This window comes from Dendroctonus ponderosae, unplaced genomic scaffold (assembly GCF_020466585.1).
Source record: "Dendroctonus ponderosae isolate FM_Combo_2020 unplaced genomic scaffold, Dpon_F_20191213v2 Dpon_F_20191213_3, whole genome shotgun sequence".
Classification (NCBI taxonomy): Eukaryota; Metazoa; Arthropoda; class Insecta; order Coleoptera; family Curculionidae; genus Dendroctonus; species Dendroctonus ponderosae.
This window is the reverse complement of record NW_026018508.1, coordinates 4,184,581-4,203,188: the sequence shown is the minus strand read 5'-3', so window position 1 is coordinate 4,203,188 and position 18,608 is coordinate 4,184,581. Positions and strand designations below refer to the sequence as shown.

The following is an 18,608-nucleotide window of genomic DNA, read 5'->3' as shown; positions in this document are numbered from 1 at the left end:
GTATTGTGGTGTGGTTCAGTTTCAGGAAGGTTTTCAATAATCGTTGATATATTCTTTATCTTCAATGCTTTGTGCATATTTCTCATGCAATAGGAGAGAGTCACACTTACTCAGCTAAATCTGATCATTGTATCATCTAGGAATCCAGTAGATTCATTAATTACAGATTACCCTGTATACATCTTCGAATCATTATTGGCATACAATGGACTATGCCTTCATAGTACAATGCAGGCAGAAAGAAACTACATATGAGGGGTATCGATGGCATTTCTCTTCTTTTCACTTAAAATTAAACAATCGCTCATCGTGTTGTGCTAAATTAAATTAAAAATAATAATAAGCAATTTGCAAATCTCGAGTTGGAATCTCCTTACCGTGTACCGCATTTATTGAGCTGTTATTTTTAAATTAAATTATTCATATATGGGACCGGTAATTGCAAAGCTATTTGACGTTGAAATGAAACAAGTACATATACATGAATACCTCGCTGAATTCATCTGTTTGATATGTAATTGCAATTGGACATGTTAATGTGCATAAAGAGACGTCGTTAGTCAACGTTTAATTTGCATACTTTTTCGATTGAAGGCAAGTTTAATAGATGTTAATGTGTGTGTGTGATCATGCAGCTTTAGTCTAATAAACCATTTTTTGCATAATTGGTATACGAGCATAACGACAATGCAAAGATTGCCACTGGATGAATTGTATTGTCTTTTACTGACAAAAATTTGAATGTGGATATTTCAAATGAATAATGATTAATTTAAAACAATTACTTTAAACAATTTTTTCTTGTTTTTAGTCGACTAACTAAGCGTTAATGAGTGTCTCAAAAAGGTTCCAATAATACAAAGCATCACAAAATCTAACCTTACATGAAAATATTCAGATTCTCGGTAGAAAACCAGTTATGAAGGCCATATATTTTATTTTCAATAAATGGGGTCAGTAAATTTGAAGGTATCAAAATAATAAGTGCAAACGACAAAAGCCGAGTCGGGAACATCAATAAAACGCTACATTTTAAAAATAAAACTCATCTTTGATGCTCTGCAAATGTTTCCAAGTATTTTTATTAATTAGTTTCTAATGTATTTGCCTTAAAAGATTATATGATTTATTAACTTGACTAAAATAATTCAAATCAGTAGATTGAAAGTTTGCTGAAAATCCATTCATGCTGTCTTAAAACAATGCTTAAAGAACGATGATTGTGCACCCTCCCCATCTAACTTAAGTACAGTTAGCGAACTCATACAGATCTATAAATAAATCATAAAATTCCTAATACAAGCAGTATAAAACATCTAAGATTTTTCGAAATTACTTAATATCCGAACATGTCAATTTAACACAACTTGCGTCAAGATTTAGCCGATAGTTTGTATCCCATATCCGATTTATTATCTTAAAACCCATCTTAACACCGTTTCAAACAGTAATCAGGCTTATCTGCCTATTATGCACTATTGGGAAAATTTCTTTCCTTAAAGGTTCAACTTTGGCAAAGTTTCCAAACAATGGGCTGTTACGCTCGTTGATTTTTACGGTTTCGAGAACAACGGCAATTCGAGCTATCCATTGTCCATATTGAAGCTCATTATATTGCGATTGTACTGTCCCAAGCTTTGCTTACATAGTGTCAAAATTGCTGAGTTCTCTTAAAGGCAATGCCAAGGCTTTAACAGTCTACTAAACACTTGTGCCGCTGAGCTCAATAAAAAAAACCTGATATTTCGTTGATTTCTTTGGAATCATTTCGCAAATTAAGAAAATTCACATATTCAAATTACAATACTCATGATAAATTATTGATATATTTTTACATTATATTGGAAAATTTTCTGTGGGAAAAATACGTGAAAGCACGGTGTCAACCAAGGTATTTTAAATATTTTGCATAATAATTTATGATTTTTAAGCAATAATTTTAATTTCACTCTTCCTGAATTGGCAACTGTTGATGCCTTTTTCTAAATGGCTGCGTAACATTTTAGTGCTCACAATATATCTAAATCAAAATACTAATCGTTTATAAAATGTATATTTATCAGATCTATTTACATTCCAAGTAATACTTTGTATAATTTATTTTAGTGGGTTGGTACGCCATAAACAGCATGAGGCACAACTACTCTTGTGGGAAGACGAGGAGCTTGAATGCCTGGAACAATGTTGATATATCCCTGGTTATTTTCAGGCTCCGAAATTTGCTGTACAAGCGGAATCGTATAATCGTAGTCAGTCAGCGCAGGTTTAACGTCTTGGGTATGAGGAACACCGTATTCGTTATGAGGCACTTGAGGAACTTCATATTCGCCATGTGGTTTAGCTGGAACTCCATATTCAGCTGCTGGAACTTCAACCGGTTCCACATGGGGAAGAGTATAATCGTAATTGATCACTACGGGCTTATGTTCTGGAACACGTGGAACGCCGTATTCAGCATGAGGCACTTGAGGAACTCCATATTCGTCATGTCGTTTAGCTGGAACTCCATATTCAGCTGCTGGAACTTCAACCGGCTCCACATGGGGAATAGTATAATCGTAATTGATCACTACGGGCTTATCTTCTGGAACATGTGGAACGCCGTATTCAGTATGAGGYACTTGRGGAACTTCATATTYGMCATGYGGTTTAGCTGGAACTCTATATTCAGCYGCTGGAACTWCAAYCGGCTCCACATGGGGAATAGTATAATCGTAATTGATAACTACAGGCTTATGTTCGGGAACATCTGGAACACCGTATTCAGCATGAGGAACTTGAGGAACACCATATTCGCCATGTGACTTAACTGGAACTCCATATTCAGCTGCTGGAACTACAACCGGCTCCACATGGGGAATAGTATAATCGTAATTGATCACTACGGGCTTATGTTCTGGAACATGTGGAACTCCGTCTTCAGCATGGGGCACTTGAGGAACTCCATATTCGCCATTTGGTTCTGCAGGAACTCCATATTCAGCTACTGGAACTACAACCGGCTCCACATAGGGAATGGTATAATCGTATTCAGTCACCACTGGCTTAACTTCTTGCACATGTGGAACGCCGTATTCAACATGAGGGACTTCAGGAATCCCATATTCATCATGTGGTTTGTATGGAACTCCATATTCAGCCGTCGGAATTACAACTGGCTCCACATGAGGAATAACATAATCATAATTGATCACTACAGGTTTAATCTCCGGAACATGTGGAATTCCATATTCACCATGAGGCACCTGTGGCACGCCATATTCATCATGAGGCATAAAAGGAATTCCATAGTCAGCTGCGGGAATTGCAACCGGTTTCAAATGAGGAATATGGTAATCGTAATTGATTTCTACAGGTTTAACTTCCTGTACATGTGGAACTCCATATTCATCATGAACTTTAGGAACCCCATAGGAATCACGTGGAGGTAAACTTAATTTTTTGTCATCTATTGGGAGAATTTCTTTAGGTATCTCGTGGTTAGTTGACAGTTTCTTCAGATAAGCCAATGGAACGCCGTATTCGGAATGAGGTTTGCTGGGCAAATCCGATGCAACGCCAAGTGCAAACACCGTAAACGCAAGCAGTAGCTACAACAACAAAAACACTATCAAATTACTATACATAAGAAAAAACAAAATCAATTCACTTTTAAGCTATCTGCATAATTAATAATTGCTCACAGGAAAATCCTCTTAAGGAATTAATTAAATTCAACTTACGTGATTCATGTCAGATTGTTGATTCGATCCAAAAGCTGATATGACGATGAGAACAGACGCGTGTTGAGCTTTATATATCAACTAAAACTACTAAAACCGTGATTAAGTAAAATATATTTAATTTTACTTTAATGAGGGTCTTAATTGATTTTAAAGGTATTTATGTTGCAATATATTGTATATCCGTGTTAAAATACAGGGCTTCAGTTTTCTGAGAAGAGCTTTCACCTTTTATGACGAACAAAGTAGACCTATCCAGTACCGCTTTTGTAAATGGTATTTGAATTGTCATGAATTTGTGGGTGAATGTTCTCGGGGGGCTGAGGCTACACGAACAGGGGAGATGGGTGGAAGACACAGACAAATTACTTCTTTTGTTGAATTTTTGTCTTTACAGCAGTGCAATTTCATCCCTAAAAAAAATAATAGAGTATTGGACCGAGTTTTGAGCAGCGGTTCTCTCCAATGTTAGGTCAGTATGGAAGATGGTCATCAACCGGCTGTTCTTCTGCATCGGTCTTGCCTCGTGCTCGAAGGCGTGTTGCTGTAGCCAACCTTTTATCTTCCAAAGTGCAGAATCGACGTGTTGAAGTTTTCACTCCTTATAAGAATCATAAGATCTCGTAATGAGTTGGGGGACACTAAGGATATATTTTCTGGCCTTGCGCGAGCTTGGCGCTCTCAGGAGGAGACTGGACCGTGGCGAACCATATGCGTATGTTTCTAAATATAATAATTGTGTTCTAATATTCAATATATTATACGTGGTGTTATATGGTCTCACTCTGTGAGTGGCTTACAGCTGTGGATGAGACCTTAAATAAATAAATAAATCGATTAACAGTTTTAAAAAACTTTATATTCTTTAACATATTGCTTTTCGATTCAGGATACGATGCAAAGTAGGAAAAACGTGTGTTCATTCAGAAAATGGGCGTTTGATTTACCCGTCCCACTTAATTCTTAATTGAGCAGCCCCAACTGTCTTTCATTTCTATTATGAGTATGATGGTGTACTTTGCAATTTATATTTTTTTAAATACTCAACTAACAGAGTTTAGAAAATTAATTTTAAATGTGCATGCAAAAACATTTATGCCAGTAGGTATTAACAGTAATTTAAAAAATCAGTTATTGCTCCAACACAACATTATCAACCTTTAAAGTTTTTAACATGATTCCAAAATAGGAGAAATGTTTGTTAATCTGAGTTTAAATTAATGAGAATTTATCCAGCGTTTAAACTAGTCGGATTAATTCATCGGAGTTTACACGAAATGAAAGCAGAAAGTTGCTTAAAATTTTTAGCATTATAACAAGTTCACACAGGAAAAGTTTATTAAAATCCAAATAATTAACAAAACACTTTCCAACATTAAGCTTGAAATCCTTCTGTAGAATTAAGGCCAGTAAAATAAAAATTCTATTAGGTAGTGCATGTCCGCCTATTCGCAGTGGCGGCGCTAGGGGTGGGCGAGGTTGGGCGAGCGCCCAACCAAAATTTGTCTCGCCCAACCACTTTTAATAGGGGCATTTACAGCATTCCAGTTGTGAGAAGACTTTTCCGTTTTAAACTGAACGAGAATTAGAAAATAAGTTTCGAGTAATAATCGATTAATAAGTTTTCGAAGTCGTTTCTGTCCTGAAGATGAGAAGATATAGATACAAATTATATTACAAAGCATGCACTTTTGGTTATTAACTGTCTAGGCAAAGAAAAATTAATTTAAATATTACAAGCAGTTTCCGCGAACATGTTAATAAATGTACGTCCAGTAATGAATAGTTTAAAACTAAGAGAGCAAGATGTCATTTCCGTTCAAACAGTTTTTCATAACATTCGGAAATGTTTCTGATAAATTCACTTATTGAACAAATAAAATCAGGCAGCAGTATTGAACATTTTTGAATCAGATAAAAATTCAAATTTGGAAAGCAGACAAAAATTGTAAAAAAACGCTTCCGGGCAAAACTAGCACCCCCCAATCTCCCAATAGATACAGGGTTATTGATTGAACTTTGGCCACCCCGTTTTTGCAGCTAATTTGAAACTTACCTTTTTTCAATGGAATTCCGTACTTTTTATTGCATATTCGAGATATTCATAAAATTCTAGGCCTAATCGATAGAAATGTTCTATATTGATTCCCAACTGTTTTTCAGTTAATAACCAATGTTGGTTGACTTTTGGCAAGCCCGTTTCAACATCTTTTTGAAATTTAGGAAAAAATATTGAATACAAAAGTTTTAGATATTAACGTCTAGTTTATTGTAAGATAATACAAATTGATACAGGGTGTCTCAAACTCAAGTGCTGGTAAAAACTTACATTTTTTTAAATGGAATCGTGCACTTTTATATAACTTTTAATTATTAATAAACTAGACGTTAATAGCTTCAAGTTTTGTATTTAACATTTTTCTCTAAATTCTAAAGTAGATGAAAAAATGGGGTGGCCAAAGTTTAATTAATAATGGTTATTAACTCAAATACAGTAGAAAATCATTATAGAACATTTATATCGAATAAGCCTAGAATTGCGCGAATATTTCGATTATGCAATAAATAGAACGGCATTCCATTAAAAAAAAAGTAAGTTTGGTCTGCCACTTGAATTTGAGACCCCCTGTATCAATTGGTGTTATCTGAAAATAAACTAGACGTTAATATCAACAACTTTTGTATTTAACATTTTTCTCAAAATTTCAAATTAGATCCTAAAACGGGGTGGCCAAAGTTCAATCAATAACTCTCTACATGATATGTCAAATGGTAAAAATACATTGAACTTGAAGTAAAAGCCACCCTGTATAATGTAGGAGTAGTGTATAAAGTATTTAACTTTTTGTTTAAAAAAATGTACACAATTATTGTCTAACATTTCAAAATTATAAATAAACTGCTGCAAAATTACTCTAAAGCTGTAAAAATGCTTCATTTTCAGCGCCGAATTAGATTAGCACACAACTTGTGCGGAGGAAAATTTTAGAAAGTTATGAATTTTTCAGGTTGCGGTACTTTTTAATTTTATGAAGGTCAATGCAAGTTTAATAGCAAATGTCAAATCAAGTCTTGAAAAAATAGAATGTAGGACAATTTAAAAATAATTACCCAAAATAACACATTCAGTGAACATCAATTCGAATGTTACGCCTTTAATGTGTGAAAATTGTACTTTCACTCCCCGCCTATAAATTAAATTTGAAAACTTATAAATAAATATTCTGCTTATCAATCAATTTACACAGTACAAGATATTGTGTGCTAAGAACCTAAACACAAAGGTGAGTGAATAAAAAGTGCACGCTACACTCTGATACTTGTGTGAATATAAATTATAAGGGACTAGGGGATTAAATTGGAAAGCATTTATTCAAAAATCTAGCTTTGTTGTTGAGGTTTGTAACAAAGGGATTGGCACGTAATTTAATAATTTTTCTCCAGTTTTTGGGCAAAGCTGTAATATGTTTGCTTTCACTCCAATAATAAATAGCATATTCACATGTATGTTTTTGCATCGGATCACCGCTATAAAAGTTTTGCTCTTTAAGTGAAATTTGTTAATATTTAAATTTAAATAATTAACAGTATGATCCAGAAATGAAGTTTAAAATAAATATACCTTCAACATTTTCAGATGGAAGCCTGTAAAATGAAGGCAGTTCTCATCCTAACTGCTCTTATTCATGCATCTACTAGTGACTATGTTTACCTCTCTCCAGAAGATGATCCAGTGCAAGTAGTTTCAATAAGAAACATTCCGCTGCTGGTTCCTCAACAACCGAGAGTAAACATCGTTCCGACAGCTGGCCACTTCCCTTATCCTGCTGCAGAACCTATAATTGTGGCTGGAACTCCTTCCAGTCAACCCATTCAGTATGACATTGCATATCCGTATCCACCAGCAGAGCCTAAAAATCCGAGTCCAGAACTCATTGTTCCATCTACTACTCCAACAGCAGATTCACATTCAGACTCAATAATTTATCATGATGTTGCGCCTATTCATCACGGCACAGGCTCTCCGTACCCTGCGGCAGAGCCTAAACAAAACGATGACTCGAAGAGTTTTCCCTACCCTGCTGAAGAACCAAAATCGACGACAAGCTTTCCATATCCCGCCTTAGAAGATACTTACGTTCGCCTGGCGCCTAAAAAAAATATATTTATTCCACCAGTCCAGGCTAAACAAGCCACCAGTTTTCCCTATCCAGCTGCAGATGTGTCCGGCATTACTACTTCAACCTCCCTGCCGTACCCACCAGCAGAAGATGAAAATCAAGAGCTTCCTTATCCACCAGCACCACCAAAGGTAGTATCAGATAGCACCTCACTTCCCTATCCCGCAGCAGAACCAAAAGTATTTGATTATATTCCCGCTGAACCTAAAATAGTACTTACGCCATCAACATCTTTTCCTTACCCACCACCGGAGGCAACGAAAGAAAACGATTACCCTTATCCAGCAGCAGAAGCGAAAACGATTCATCAAACTGGGTCACATACAGAAGTTGAGCATAAAGTGGTGACAAACTTCCCGTATCCAGCTAAGGAGTACTAGGAAAACTAAAGTTAACAATATCAAACTGTATCGTATATTTATAAGCCACTTAAATGTATGCTTAAATAATGCGTAAATAACAAGATCTTTATATAACCAACGGCAGTTTCATATTATTTTTATAATTTCTTTTCAACAACTGAAGATAGACTGTTACTACAGTGTGCTACTGCTGTAGGTATACTATAAGAAGCTAAGCAAAATATGATATTTTGCAATTTTTAGGATACGAGGGTCTTTTGATAGATACGAAGTCAATGACGTTTTGAATGAAAGAAATGTTTGTCGGCCAAGAAACGTTTTGTTTCTCAACATAATCTCCATTTAGCTGGATAAACGTAGTCCAGCGTCTTTTCAATTTTTGTATTCCTTCCAAATAATATAATTTCTCGAGGTCCTCGAAACATGCGTTTGTTTCAATGATGACCTCTTCATTGGACCAAATCTCTCACCGACCAGCCATTTCTTCAGGTTTGGAAACAGGAAATAGGCGCAACAACTAAAAAAAGTCATCAACATTTTCCCAGCAAAACAACTGAGTTACTGTGCCGGTGATGCACCAACCCATTTGCGCAGCACTGCGCCAACTCCTAAAAATTCACTGAGTTACCCAGGCCTAGTCGCATCTGCTATTCAGTTGTAGTTCAGTAACCATTTATCAACGGTAAATATTTTTAGATGTGCGTTGCCTAGATGATTGTTATCACCTTTCGTCTATAAGAATTGCTGTTCAGTTCTGGAGGAACCATAATCGGTCATATCAGCGAAATACTGTTTAGCTTCAGTGATGGTATAATTCAGCATTTTTAGTCTATAAGTATTACTGTTAATGTGGATTATTTAATGTTATTGTTGACTTAATAACAAGCGTAAATAATTCAAATGCTATTACAAAAACTGTGGTGCTCCATAAATCAGAGGAAAGTTCAGTGAAAAGATAGACAAGAAGACGATTATTCAATTTTTCAAGATTTTGACAAACTTGTTTCATAACAGAAAAACACAGGTATATTAATATTTCTGTTCCATGCGAGAGATTATTTTCAAAAGCGGGTGCTTCGATAAACGAGCGCAGAACTAAACTTAGTAAATAGCCTACGCAAAAAATTATTGTTATACTTTCCTGACTGTGTTTCAATTCCAAATCAAATTCATTCCTGGGTTTCAGTCATTTGTTGTTTCCATTTATCAATCAAAATGCGTTTCGGTGCATTTTTCCACCATCATCAGTTTTTATGTGTAGCGTTGTTGCTGCTTTAAGCCTTAGCATGCATTTTTTGCAGAACCCAGGAATAAATTTGATTTGCAAAAAATTATTCTTAAATGTTAATTTATTTTTAGATAAAAATTAGCTTTTTGCATGCGCAAAAAGCATTCGCACATTAGCTAAATGTATGCGAAAATGTTTTTTTTGCATGAAAAGCGTATATTTTAGTTAAATCATTCAATTTTATAATTAGTTTTTTTCCTTAAGTAGTTACTTATGACCCATGTTTTGTTTTTGTTTTTAGAATATATCATTTTTAGTTTACCAATGCCAAGAATTATTTTCTTAATTAAACTAAATCATTATTTATCATCACTATTTCTACCATAATCATCATTGCTAATTTTGAATGAAAAATTTAAAAAGTAACATGTTACTTTTGGAATCTTATTCCAAAGTGAAACTGCAACGTTGTAATCTGTTCCAGAAAAATAACCGCTTTTTAAGGTTTAATTCTTTTCTTCTATTCTATCTAATTCTTTTGAAGTATTTAAATAATTTCCTTCTAATTTAGCCCCAATTTTTGTATGCACCATAGGAAGAACGCTTAGCCTAGTAAATGCAAAAATTATAATTTTACCAAACCTATTCTAATAAGAAGAGTGTTCACCATTTCAACTCTAAAGCTGCTTGTTCAACCAAAAAAATGYAAATAATTTTCTTTTTATRTGGAATAYAGGGTGTTTGAAAAGAAAAAATGATTAAAAAAATATAGAATCACATCATTCAAGTTTCRCATTCAATAAAACATACTTATTTGTTSGCGTCAAAATACATAGATCCTCTTAAACGAAATTTTATACACATTTTTTTATATATCAAACTAGAAGTTTTTTCAGACCAGATCACAGATCAAGTATCAGTATAGTAGATASAAGATCAAGTAGCATAAAACAACGTGAATTATACGACYGACTTAGGTAAGATATGGAATGCCAATCTTGCTCGCCCCTCGGACACTAATCGTTTAGGAAAAGTCGATCTAAAACCTTTCACAATTTCACCCCTAACACATTGCTACGAAAAGGTGGCAAAAAGTCGGTTCAGGAGCGGAATGATATGGGTTGAAGAAGGAAGAAGGTAAATAAACAAAGGCAATAAGAATAAATAGCAAAATAAATTACTTATCAAAATAGTCAATATTTATTTGTTTTATTCAGCTGTACATTTGGTATCAAAATATATTAGTACTTTTCGACGACAATAGGTATCAATGGGTAGAACAAAACACATAACAAAATGAAAAGAAACATGTAGTCAACGTAGAAAGGTTGGAACTTCTGTACCTAGTTTCTGTTGGATGAGCTTTCCATATCCCCCTCTGCCCATATCGTAGTCTGTCCTATATTCGTCTCTTACCTAAATAACACGTACGGTCAGTCACAAAAATCTATCCACTCTTTAAACAATCAATTTATTTTGCTACTTATTTTACTATATAAAAATGTTTAAGTAACATTTTTTGATTTAACAAAACTACACTCCAAGCTATATCTTAATGTCTAGGGATAGACAACGCGAGATGTTTTCCTATAACTAAAATAATTCTGGTTAAGCGATTTATAAAGCAATTCTTTGATAATGCTTATTGGTAATAGGAAAGTTTATTCTTCATGTTCGCATTTCAGAGAAGCTATTTTGGAATCAAACAAGCTTCAAGTATGTTATGCTATTGAGAAAGAGAATAAACTTGTTGGGACCGATTGWATCACATYGATTSGMSTTTTCWTTCTCAACTTATCTGTATGTAATTCATGGTGTTATTAAAAAAGTTATTTTTATAACTAAAACCGCCGCCCTTTTCCATTGTAATATCAGGACCCAAAAAATGTTTTTCACACTCGAGACTACATTGTGAAATGTCATTTGTTGCCCGACATCTCATCACTTTTTTTCCGATTACAACCAACAATATTGCTTCAACACTACATTTATACCCGAATTTAAAATGTTGCTGCATATTGTTTACTTATAAGCAATCTTTGGTAGGCTGTTTTTCTGGTCAAACTTAACTTTAAGCAAAATAATTCTAACATCTCTGCATTTCATGACCACGACGGGGCACCTAAGAAAAATAGAAAAAAAACCTATCCCTATCCTTAGGTTAACACAAACTTGAACAACTTAATTGATAGAGCCCAAAGTGATAAAATAAACAGAGCCATCAACTTACAATGAATGTTCGAAAATAATGAAATTTTCTTTCGCAAATAAAAAAAAATTAAGTAAATTTTGCGCGAAAAATGTGACCGGTTAAAAAAAATTCATATATCTCAAATGACGCAATATAAACAGACGATTAAAGATTCAAATTACTCAAGACATTAGGCTTTTTTCTCGACATCGTATAGTTTTTTCTCCCCATTGACCGCGGACAGATTTAAACATTGAGCAAGAAAACATAACAATATTTACAACAGCCTATATAAAAGGTTTATTTCAGTTTTTTTGGTTATCTTTTAACTGAATTTTTGACCAAGAGTAGATCTATGATTCGATAGAAGAATTATTCAAATCGAAGTACCGACTGATCAAATATTCACAGACAAAAGTTGTGTAATTTTAAGCTAGGCGAGACATTTTTGGCGCTGTGTATATGTATGTAAAGCATATTAAAACGCGATTGCCTATTATGTAGGCCGTGTCAAATATACGATTTGCACAATTTTGTCGAGGAATTTTGCAGAATCTCAAAATTTTCCTGTTTATCTTCGACTTGGTTACGGACTTTTTCCTCTTATACTTTTTAAAAACTTGCGGTTAAACAGTTAGATTTCCGAATTGCGTAGATGCGTAGCGCAACTTGCGGATTTGGAGACTTCAAAACTACTCGGAGCGCAACAGTAAGACTTCTTTCAGTTAGAATATTAATAAAATAATAGCTTTGATAGATCGCAAAACACAGTTCGATATTTGTCAGTAAGAACAATTCTTGGGTTTCATTTAAAAATTTTCATATTTGCACAATTCATTAAAGTAAACGGGTCTTGTGTTCTGTGTCTTACTAGTTATCATCCTGCCATGTATAAACACTTAAGGTATTCATTTTGAGTTCTTCAAGGTAAACTTACTTGTCCTCCAGTTTTGCCTCGTCCATATTGCCGACCTTTTAGATAGCCAGCATCCCAGTCAGTTCGCACAATTCTATCATCCAACCTTGTACCATTAATATATCTGAAAACGATCCAAAAATAGGGCGAGAAATATTAAATGCAACTTTGCGGATTGAACCAGAGCACATTCAGATATTGACTTTGTAATCTGGAAACTGAGAATCATTTTTGTAGGGAATCAGAAGAAAATATAGTTAAATATTTAGTTTGGTTTAAATGCAGAAAAAAGTCAGATTATATCTGGATTACGGAAAAATTTTCGATTTCTTTTGTAAGCGTAAGTTTTTCGACGAATAGTTTGAGATCGATAGCAGTGAAAATTATTTACTGGATGGCGACTACAACAATCGTAATTTTTCAGAAATCCGACAACAATTCGTATCGCAAATTAATCGTACTGCAAACATTGTTCAGGCCAATACAATTCGCGCTCACTGCTTGTTCATTTACTGTTAAACCAGTAATTTCAAATGCACTTGCTTCATCTGATTAAAGGGAAGAACACAAATAGAAACTTAAAGTATTCTAGATTGCGATCAAATGTAACTGACATGGATCTGCCAATATTTTTTTTATTCTGAAACTCAAAGATCAGCTGATTTTTAACCAGGGTGTTAATATAAATTTAAATTTAAATTTAATTAATTAAAAAAAAACTGAAATTAATATAAAATTAAAATAAAAGACAAATATTCGGAAATACATTGGCCGGTAGTAGATAGATTATCATACTTCACCGTATAAGACAATGAAGTAATTAGTAATGTGTCTCCTAACATTCATCTTTTCGAAAAATGTGAAAAAAATAAACAATATTTTTTGCTAAAGGTTGATTTATTAGGGTCCATGTAGCTCTCTTACCCGCTTCCATCTCTCCCTAAGAAAGGCTCAGTCTGAGACTTACTTGAAACTTTGTTCCCAGTTTATTCTTACTTATGCGTACGGATTTAAGCTATTTATCATCGATATATTTTTTAACGCAATGTGCGTAATAATAGTAAATCATATAAGAAGAGTAAGGAGAAAAAAATTATTCTGGCGTTGTTTTCACTAATTGTTTAATTCTTATGCTTTCATTTTAAATAAATAAATGTTCGCATAATTATGAAAGTGTTGTTTCGAGATATTTAATGAATTGCATTTAAATTTTTATTTTTATTTAGAATGTTAATAGTCTTGATTTATCGAAATTTATTATCCATATGAAATTTTGTGTGAATTTTGTACGAAAATATTGTTTATAAAGTTTATAAAGTTGTAATTGACTTTTTGACGATTTTCAAAATTAACTGAATGTCCTTAAGCAACTATGAGTTTCATTTGAATAAAGAACTATGAGTTTCATTTGAAACAATAACTTTAATAAAACAATTCATGAACATTTATTAATTATTTTAAGAAGGTAATCCATTTTTATCATTTCGAGTTGTTCAGATTAAAATGGTGAGGAAAAACTGGAGGAATGTATGGTAGTAAACACATAATATATTTATGTTTTTCTTGCGTTAATGTCTAGTGATAGTGTATAATGGAAGAAGCTTAAGATGTCCGTATATTTTTAGTGTTCCTCTTTTAGATGAAAGATGCAAAACGTGAAATTGAGAATCAGCTAAAGAAATGTTATAGAAGATTTTAGAAGGTTAATTTTTCAATAATCTATCCATGACTCGTTGAAATTACAACCACTTTAAGGTAAAAAAATTCATTAAATAATGTTAGTTTAAAATAATGTAGTTTGTAATAACTGATAAACTCATTTTTTTAATTTCATAATTATGGGCACAAATAATGTTTTCTCCTTTTATAGCTTATGACCGAAATGTTTAATCACCAAAATTGAAACTTTGTAAGAATATAAACTACTGAAATTGATATTAAGATATTAATATTAATCATCGGTGAGATTCAATAAATCCAAGGAACTTAATAATTACCTTAAGCAATTTTCAGCATCAGCTCTTTTGTAATATTCCACAAAACAGAAACCACATGGAGTCCTTTTATATTTGTCTAAGCCCATAATGATTCTCCGGATTTCGCCACATTTCGCAAATAATTCATATATTTGCTCTTCCGTGGTGTAAAAAGACAAATTGCCCACGTATAGGGTTGAAGAGTTGCGCAATTTCTTGTCATGTTCCGATCTACTCCCCTAGAGTCATGAGAAAAATCTATATTTTGCGAAAAATATATAGAATAATAAATATTATTATTTATGCATTTTATGCAAAAATGAATAAATGATTTAACGGCCAGCTTAGTCTAACCAAAATCGTTTGCACCAATGACCAATACCAAGTTTTTGTCTGATGTCGTGAATCTCCTGGTGAAATTAAATTTAACATACGCCACTCCGTTACTTTAACGTATACCATTTATTTAGTTTAAATGTGAGTTCTTACTTAAAACACATGATGGAAATTAGTATTGAAAACTAATACTTCAATACATATGTATTGAAGTTAGTGAATAAAGTGCGAACGACTCATGGCGTTAGTTTAAATGAGTACCTTCTCCTCAGGTCACCCATTTGAGTAAAACATCTCTAGCATCTAACGCCATAGAAAATATACTCATTTTTCTTTATTACATTTCTAAATAATATTCTTAGCCCTTATAAGTAATATGCAATTAAGGAATCCTCAAATATTGCTATTGCGGTATCTGAAGTGATCCAAAAACAGTGAAGCGAATTGCATGAAGTAATTTTAATGTCAATTTTAAATTCCTGTACCTACCAACCACTTGAATAAAATCAACAAATGTAGCCTAGATCAATTCATCTCCAAAGTATGTACTTCAAAACCCCCATTTAAGTAGGCAAACATCTAGTGGAAATTATGGATGAAGCTACATTTGAATGTAGCAATATGCTTCAAGTGGAATAGTTTTGATACATCTTCCAAATGTGGCACATAAGGTAGGAAGTATCAACTAAAATGTCTAAACTGTAGTAAAGTTGAAACTCTAAACTCCACAGAGTCTATAGTTAAAATAGGAGTGGTTCTCTGAACAGTTTACGTGTCAGTTAGCGGTGTAAAATAGTTATTACGTAACCAGTAGAATGTGAATATTATTAATGCACGCATATGAAGATTTGCAAGACGAGGCTGTAGGCCGAGTCGTGTAATAACATAAGTACGTTAATAATATAATATCCTACGTTTTACGTACAATATTTTATCTACAACTATAGAGATTATTATTTTAACGATTATTATGACAAAAAGTTTTAGGTACACGGCATGGTCAAAATATKCTCTACGGATTCAGTAGAAAATATGCAGTCTACAACTTTACAATTTACGAAAGCAAAACTAAGAACGCTTTTTGCTATGTCTGGGAGGAGAAAGAYRGAAAACGAGAAGTAAATGAGATTTGTACTCATCTCCACAATTATATTTTGAAAATTGATGAAGAAAAGAAGTATCGTAAAGTACTCTTCTACTGTGATAATTGCCCAGGCCAGAACAAAAATAAATCCTATTAACCATGTTATTGTACTTTGTGAGGATATCACAAGCCATAGAAGAAGTTATTATAACGTACTTAGCAGCTGGCCACACTTACATGCCAGTAGATAGTGTGCACGCCGTTATAGAAAAGTATGTTTCTAAATTGAATGTCCAAGCACCTTCTGAATGGATTGTACATTGTACATTACTCAGAAACGCTTGGAGGAAGCCCAAGCTTTATGAAGTTATTCCAGTACGTTTTGAACAATTTTTAGACTGGAAGTCTATGGCTAGCAATAAAAAAATTAAGGGAGTTGACGGTTATGAAATTAAAGTAACAGATATTCGACGCGCATCTGTTTCCAAAACAGATTTAAATTCTCTTTATTTAACTACAAGTTATTTGTCTGATGCGGCATTTCGTAAAATTGATTGGCCTATGAGGAAATTTAAATTTCCTGTTCGAGCATATTTTTCAGAATTGCCAATTAAGAAAAACAAATTAAAAGACTTACGAAACTTATGTGATAAACTCGTGATTCAAAAACCTTACCATGTTGAATACTTAACGCTTTCCTCTCATGGAACGAATGTACCTGAAGACGTGTTACCTGAAACCGATGTGGTAGATAGAGAATATTTATTATTCGGTGCAATAATTATTTTGTGTTGTATTATTTCGATTTTTCTTCTGCTAAGAGTCAAATCTTGCGTTAATTATTTTAGGAGAAGTATATTATAATATTTATTTTAATTCTTCGTTTAGTTTCTGTTCTTAAGTTTTTTTTATTTTTCAAGAAAAATTGGGTACATTTGGTACTTCGGAAATAACGTATAAATAAAAATGAACGTTATATTCATTTTATTTTATTTTTCTATAATTTAAAACTGTTGATCTTTCAAATAAAAATTTTGTTTTAAAAACAACGTGAATAAAAATTCAAAAAATATATAAATGGCGTAAGTTCCGATTTCTTGCCTTGATTTTAAAAGGAAAGGCGTATGTAGGTTGTATCAACCACAATATTGCATTCAATTTTATAAGGACAGGGCGTAAGCGCCTTCAAAAAAGACTTAAGCGACATATATTATCGTGTTTGGAAATTAATGAAGACTTAAGCTCCAAAATCTTAATTTAATCGATAATTAAGACACTTTAGAGCTAGTTATTGCATTTTTCTCTCTCCTGTAAAATTTGCCCCATGGAGCTTACGTCTTTTTGTCGCGACGACGTCGATATATAACAGTTGTAGGTAATATATATTTAAATGTATGAAAAGTAGGTACACCAAACAAAAAAAACCTGTGAGCTAATGTACAAGTATAACAGTAAGTATATAAGTATGTATAAGTCTTAATCAATTAAAAGATGGTTAAGCTTTAAATTTATTCATAGATTTGGGTTTGTGGGAGAATTTTTGTAGCTTTTGAGCTGAAATTTGGCGCACATCTAGCGTTTGGACCAAGCAAGGAAAATGTTTATTTTAAAAGCCCACCAAGCAAGTGGACGGTGGGTTTTTCGAAAAGTTACTCATGCCATGACAATAATGATGGCAATTTACGAAGGGTTTGTGCAATGAAAGTTATGTCGGAATCGGTTATATACAGGGCGATTCAAAATTGGCGTTATTCCTCCGGGCGTTTTGTTTGCGGGAGTTTAGGGAGTACCGAAAAAAAAACAAAAAAAATTAATTATTTTCGAAAACTAAGACATTAGGAAAAAACTAGATCCGAAGGGCGGCAACAATGTTTTACACGGTACATAATCTTACCGTTTAACAATAATTAATAATCATGACCGGACGCTTAAACCATACAAAGATTATTTAAACGCACTTATTATTTCTGGAGAATGCGATACAGTTAAATCAAGAACATGTTACACATTTTCCATTCTTTACCCGCAAGAATAAAAGTCGATGACCCTATGCTGTTAAACAGATTATAGAAAATTTAAAGTAGAAGACCTCACACCAAATCACCCATGTTTTGAATACTAAATATGATACAATATTAAAATTGGGGGATTACATTTGAAAAAAATGATTTTGGGCGGTTTTCAATTTCATTTTTAAACTAATGTTTTTAACACTTAGTATTATATAATAACTATCAAAATGTTTTCGAAGTTCTATTAAAGTAAATCCACTTCAACAAGGAACACACGACTCAAATTAAGTGACACATCGTGGGTTTAAGACTAAAATGGAAGTCGAAAATTACCATATTTCTCTTTGTAATCAAGTAATTTAAAAAAATAATATATTGGTCTTCAAAAACTCACGTTCTCCAAAGCCACACAAACAAGTGCCCTAAAATATGTTTTTAATGCCCAAGTTTCCAAAAAGACTCTGATAAAAATTTTGGCTCGGTTTAATAGTGCATTTACCAAAAATGTATATTTTAGACTTGGTCAGTTTGACCTTTAAGCCCACGGTATTTCTTTATACGAAGAATTACTAATACTATACTTCCTATACTAGATTGAGG

At 33.2% G+C, this 18,608-nt stretch overlaps 3 protein-coding genes across 4 annotated transcripts in view; 1 reads left to right on the top strand and 2 right to left on the bottom strand.

The window, feature by feature from the left end:
* Window positions 1–2,102: 2,102 nt before the first annotated feature.
* Window positions 2,103–3,731, bottom strand: LOC109540260 (zonadhesin-like). The gene is made up of 2 exons (XM_019908551.2): window positions 3,723–3,731; window positions 2,103–3,590 (listed from the first exon to the last, which is right to left on the bottom strand). Exons 1-2 carry the CDS (start codon window positions 3,729–3,731, stop codon window positions 2,103–2,105), a joined length of 1,497 nt encoding a protein of 498 aa, XP_019764110.2.
* A 3,643-nt stretch (window positions 3,732–7,374) lies between these two features.
* On the top strand, window positions 7,375–8,283 carry LOC109540259 (vegetative cell wall protein gp1-like). Its single transcript, XM_019908550.2, has one exon. The coding sequence runs from the start codon at window positions 7,375–7,377 to the stop codon at window positions 8,281–8,283; it is 909 nt and encodes a 302-aa protein (XP_019764109.2).
* Window positions 8,284–10,670: 2,387 nt separating this feature from the next.
* LOC109540316 (nuclear cap-binding protein subunit 2) overlaps window positions 10,671–18,608 on the bottom strand; it is an 8,846-nt gene continuing 908 nt past the window's right edge. The window contains exons 2-5 of one of the 2 annotated variants that reach the window (XM_048664657.1): window positions 16,672–16,729; window positions 14,598–14,815; window positions 12,622–12,724; window positions 10,671–10,909 (exon numbers count right to left, since the gene is read on the bottom strand). In XM_048664657.1, coding sequence (XP_048520614.1) covers window positions 10,808–10,909; window positions 12,622–12,724; window positions 14,598–14,815; window positions 16,672–16,674 — 426 coding nt within the window. In that variant the 5' untranslated portion in view covers window positions 16,675–16,729 and the 3' untranslated portion in view covers window positions 10,671–10,807. The remainder of the gene's footprint in view (window positions 10,910–12,621; window positions 12,725–14,597; window positions 14,816–16,671; window positions 16,730–18,608) is intronic. The other variant, XM_019908652.2, reaches the window with a different exon arrangement.

What these genes read in the sequence shown, in the direction of transcription:
- LOC109540259 (XM_019908550.2), top strand. Translation starts at nt 7,375, where the DNA reads ATGAAGGCAGTTCTCATCCTAACTGCTCTTATTCATGCATCTACTAGT.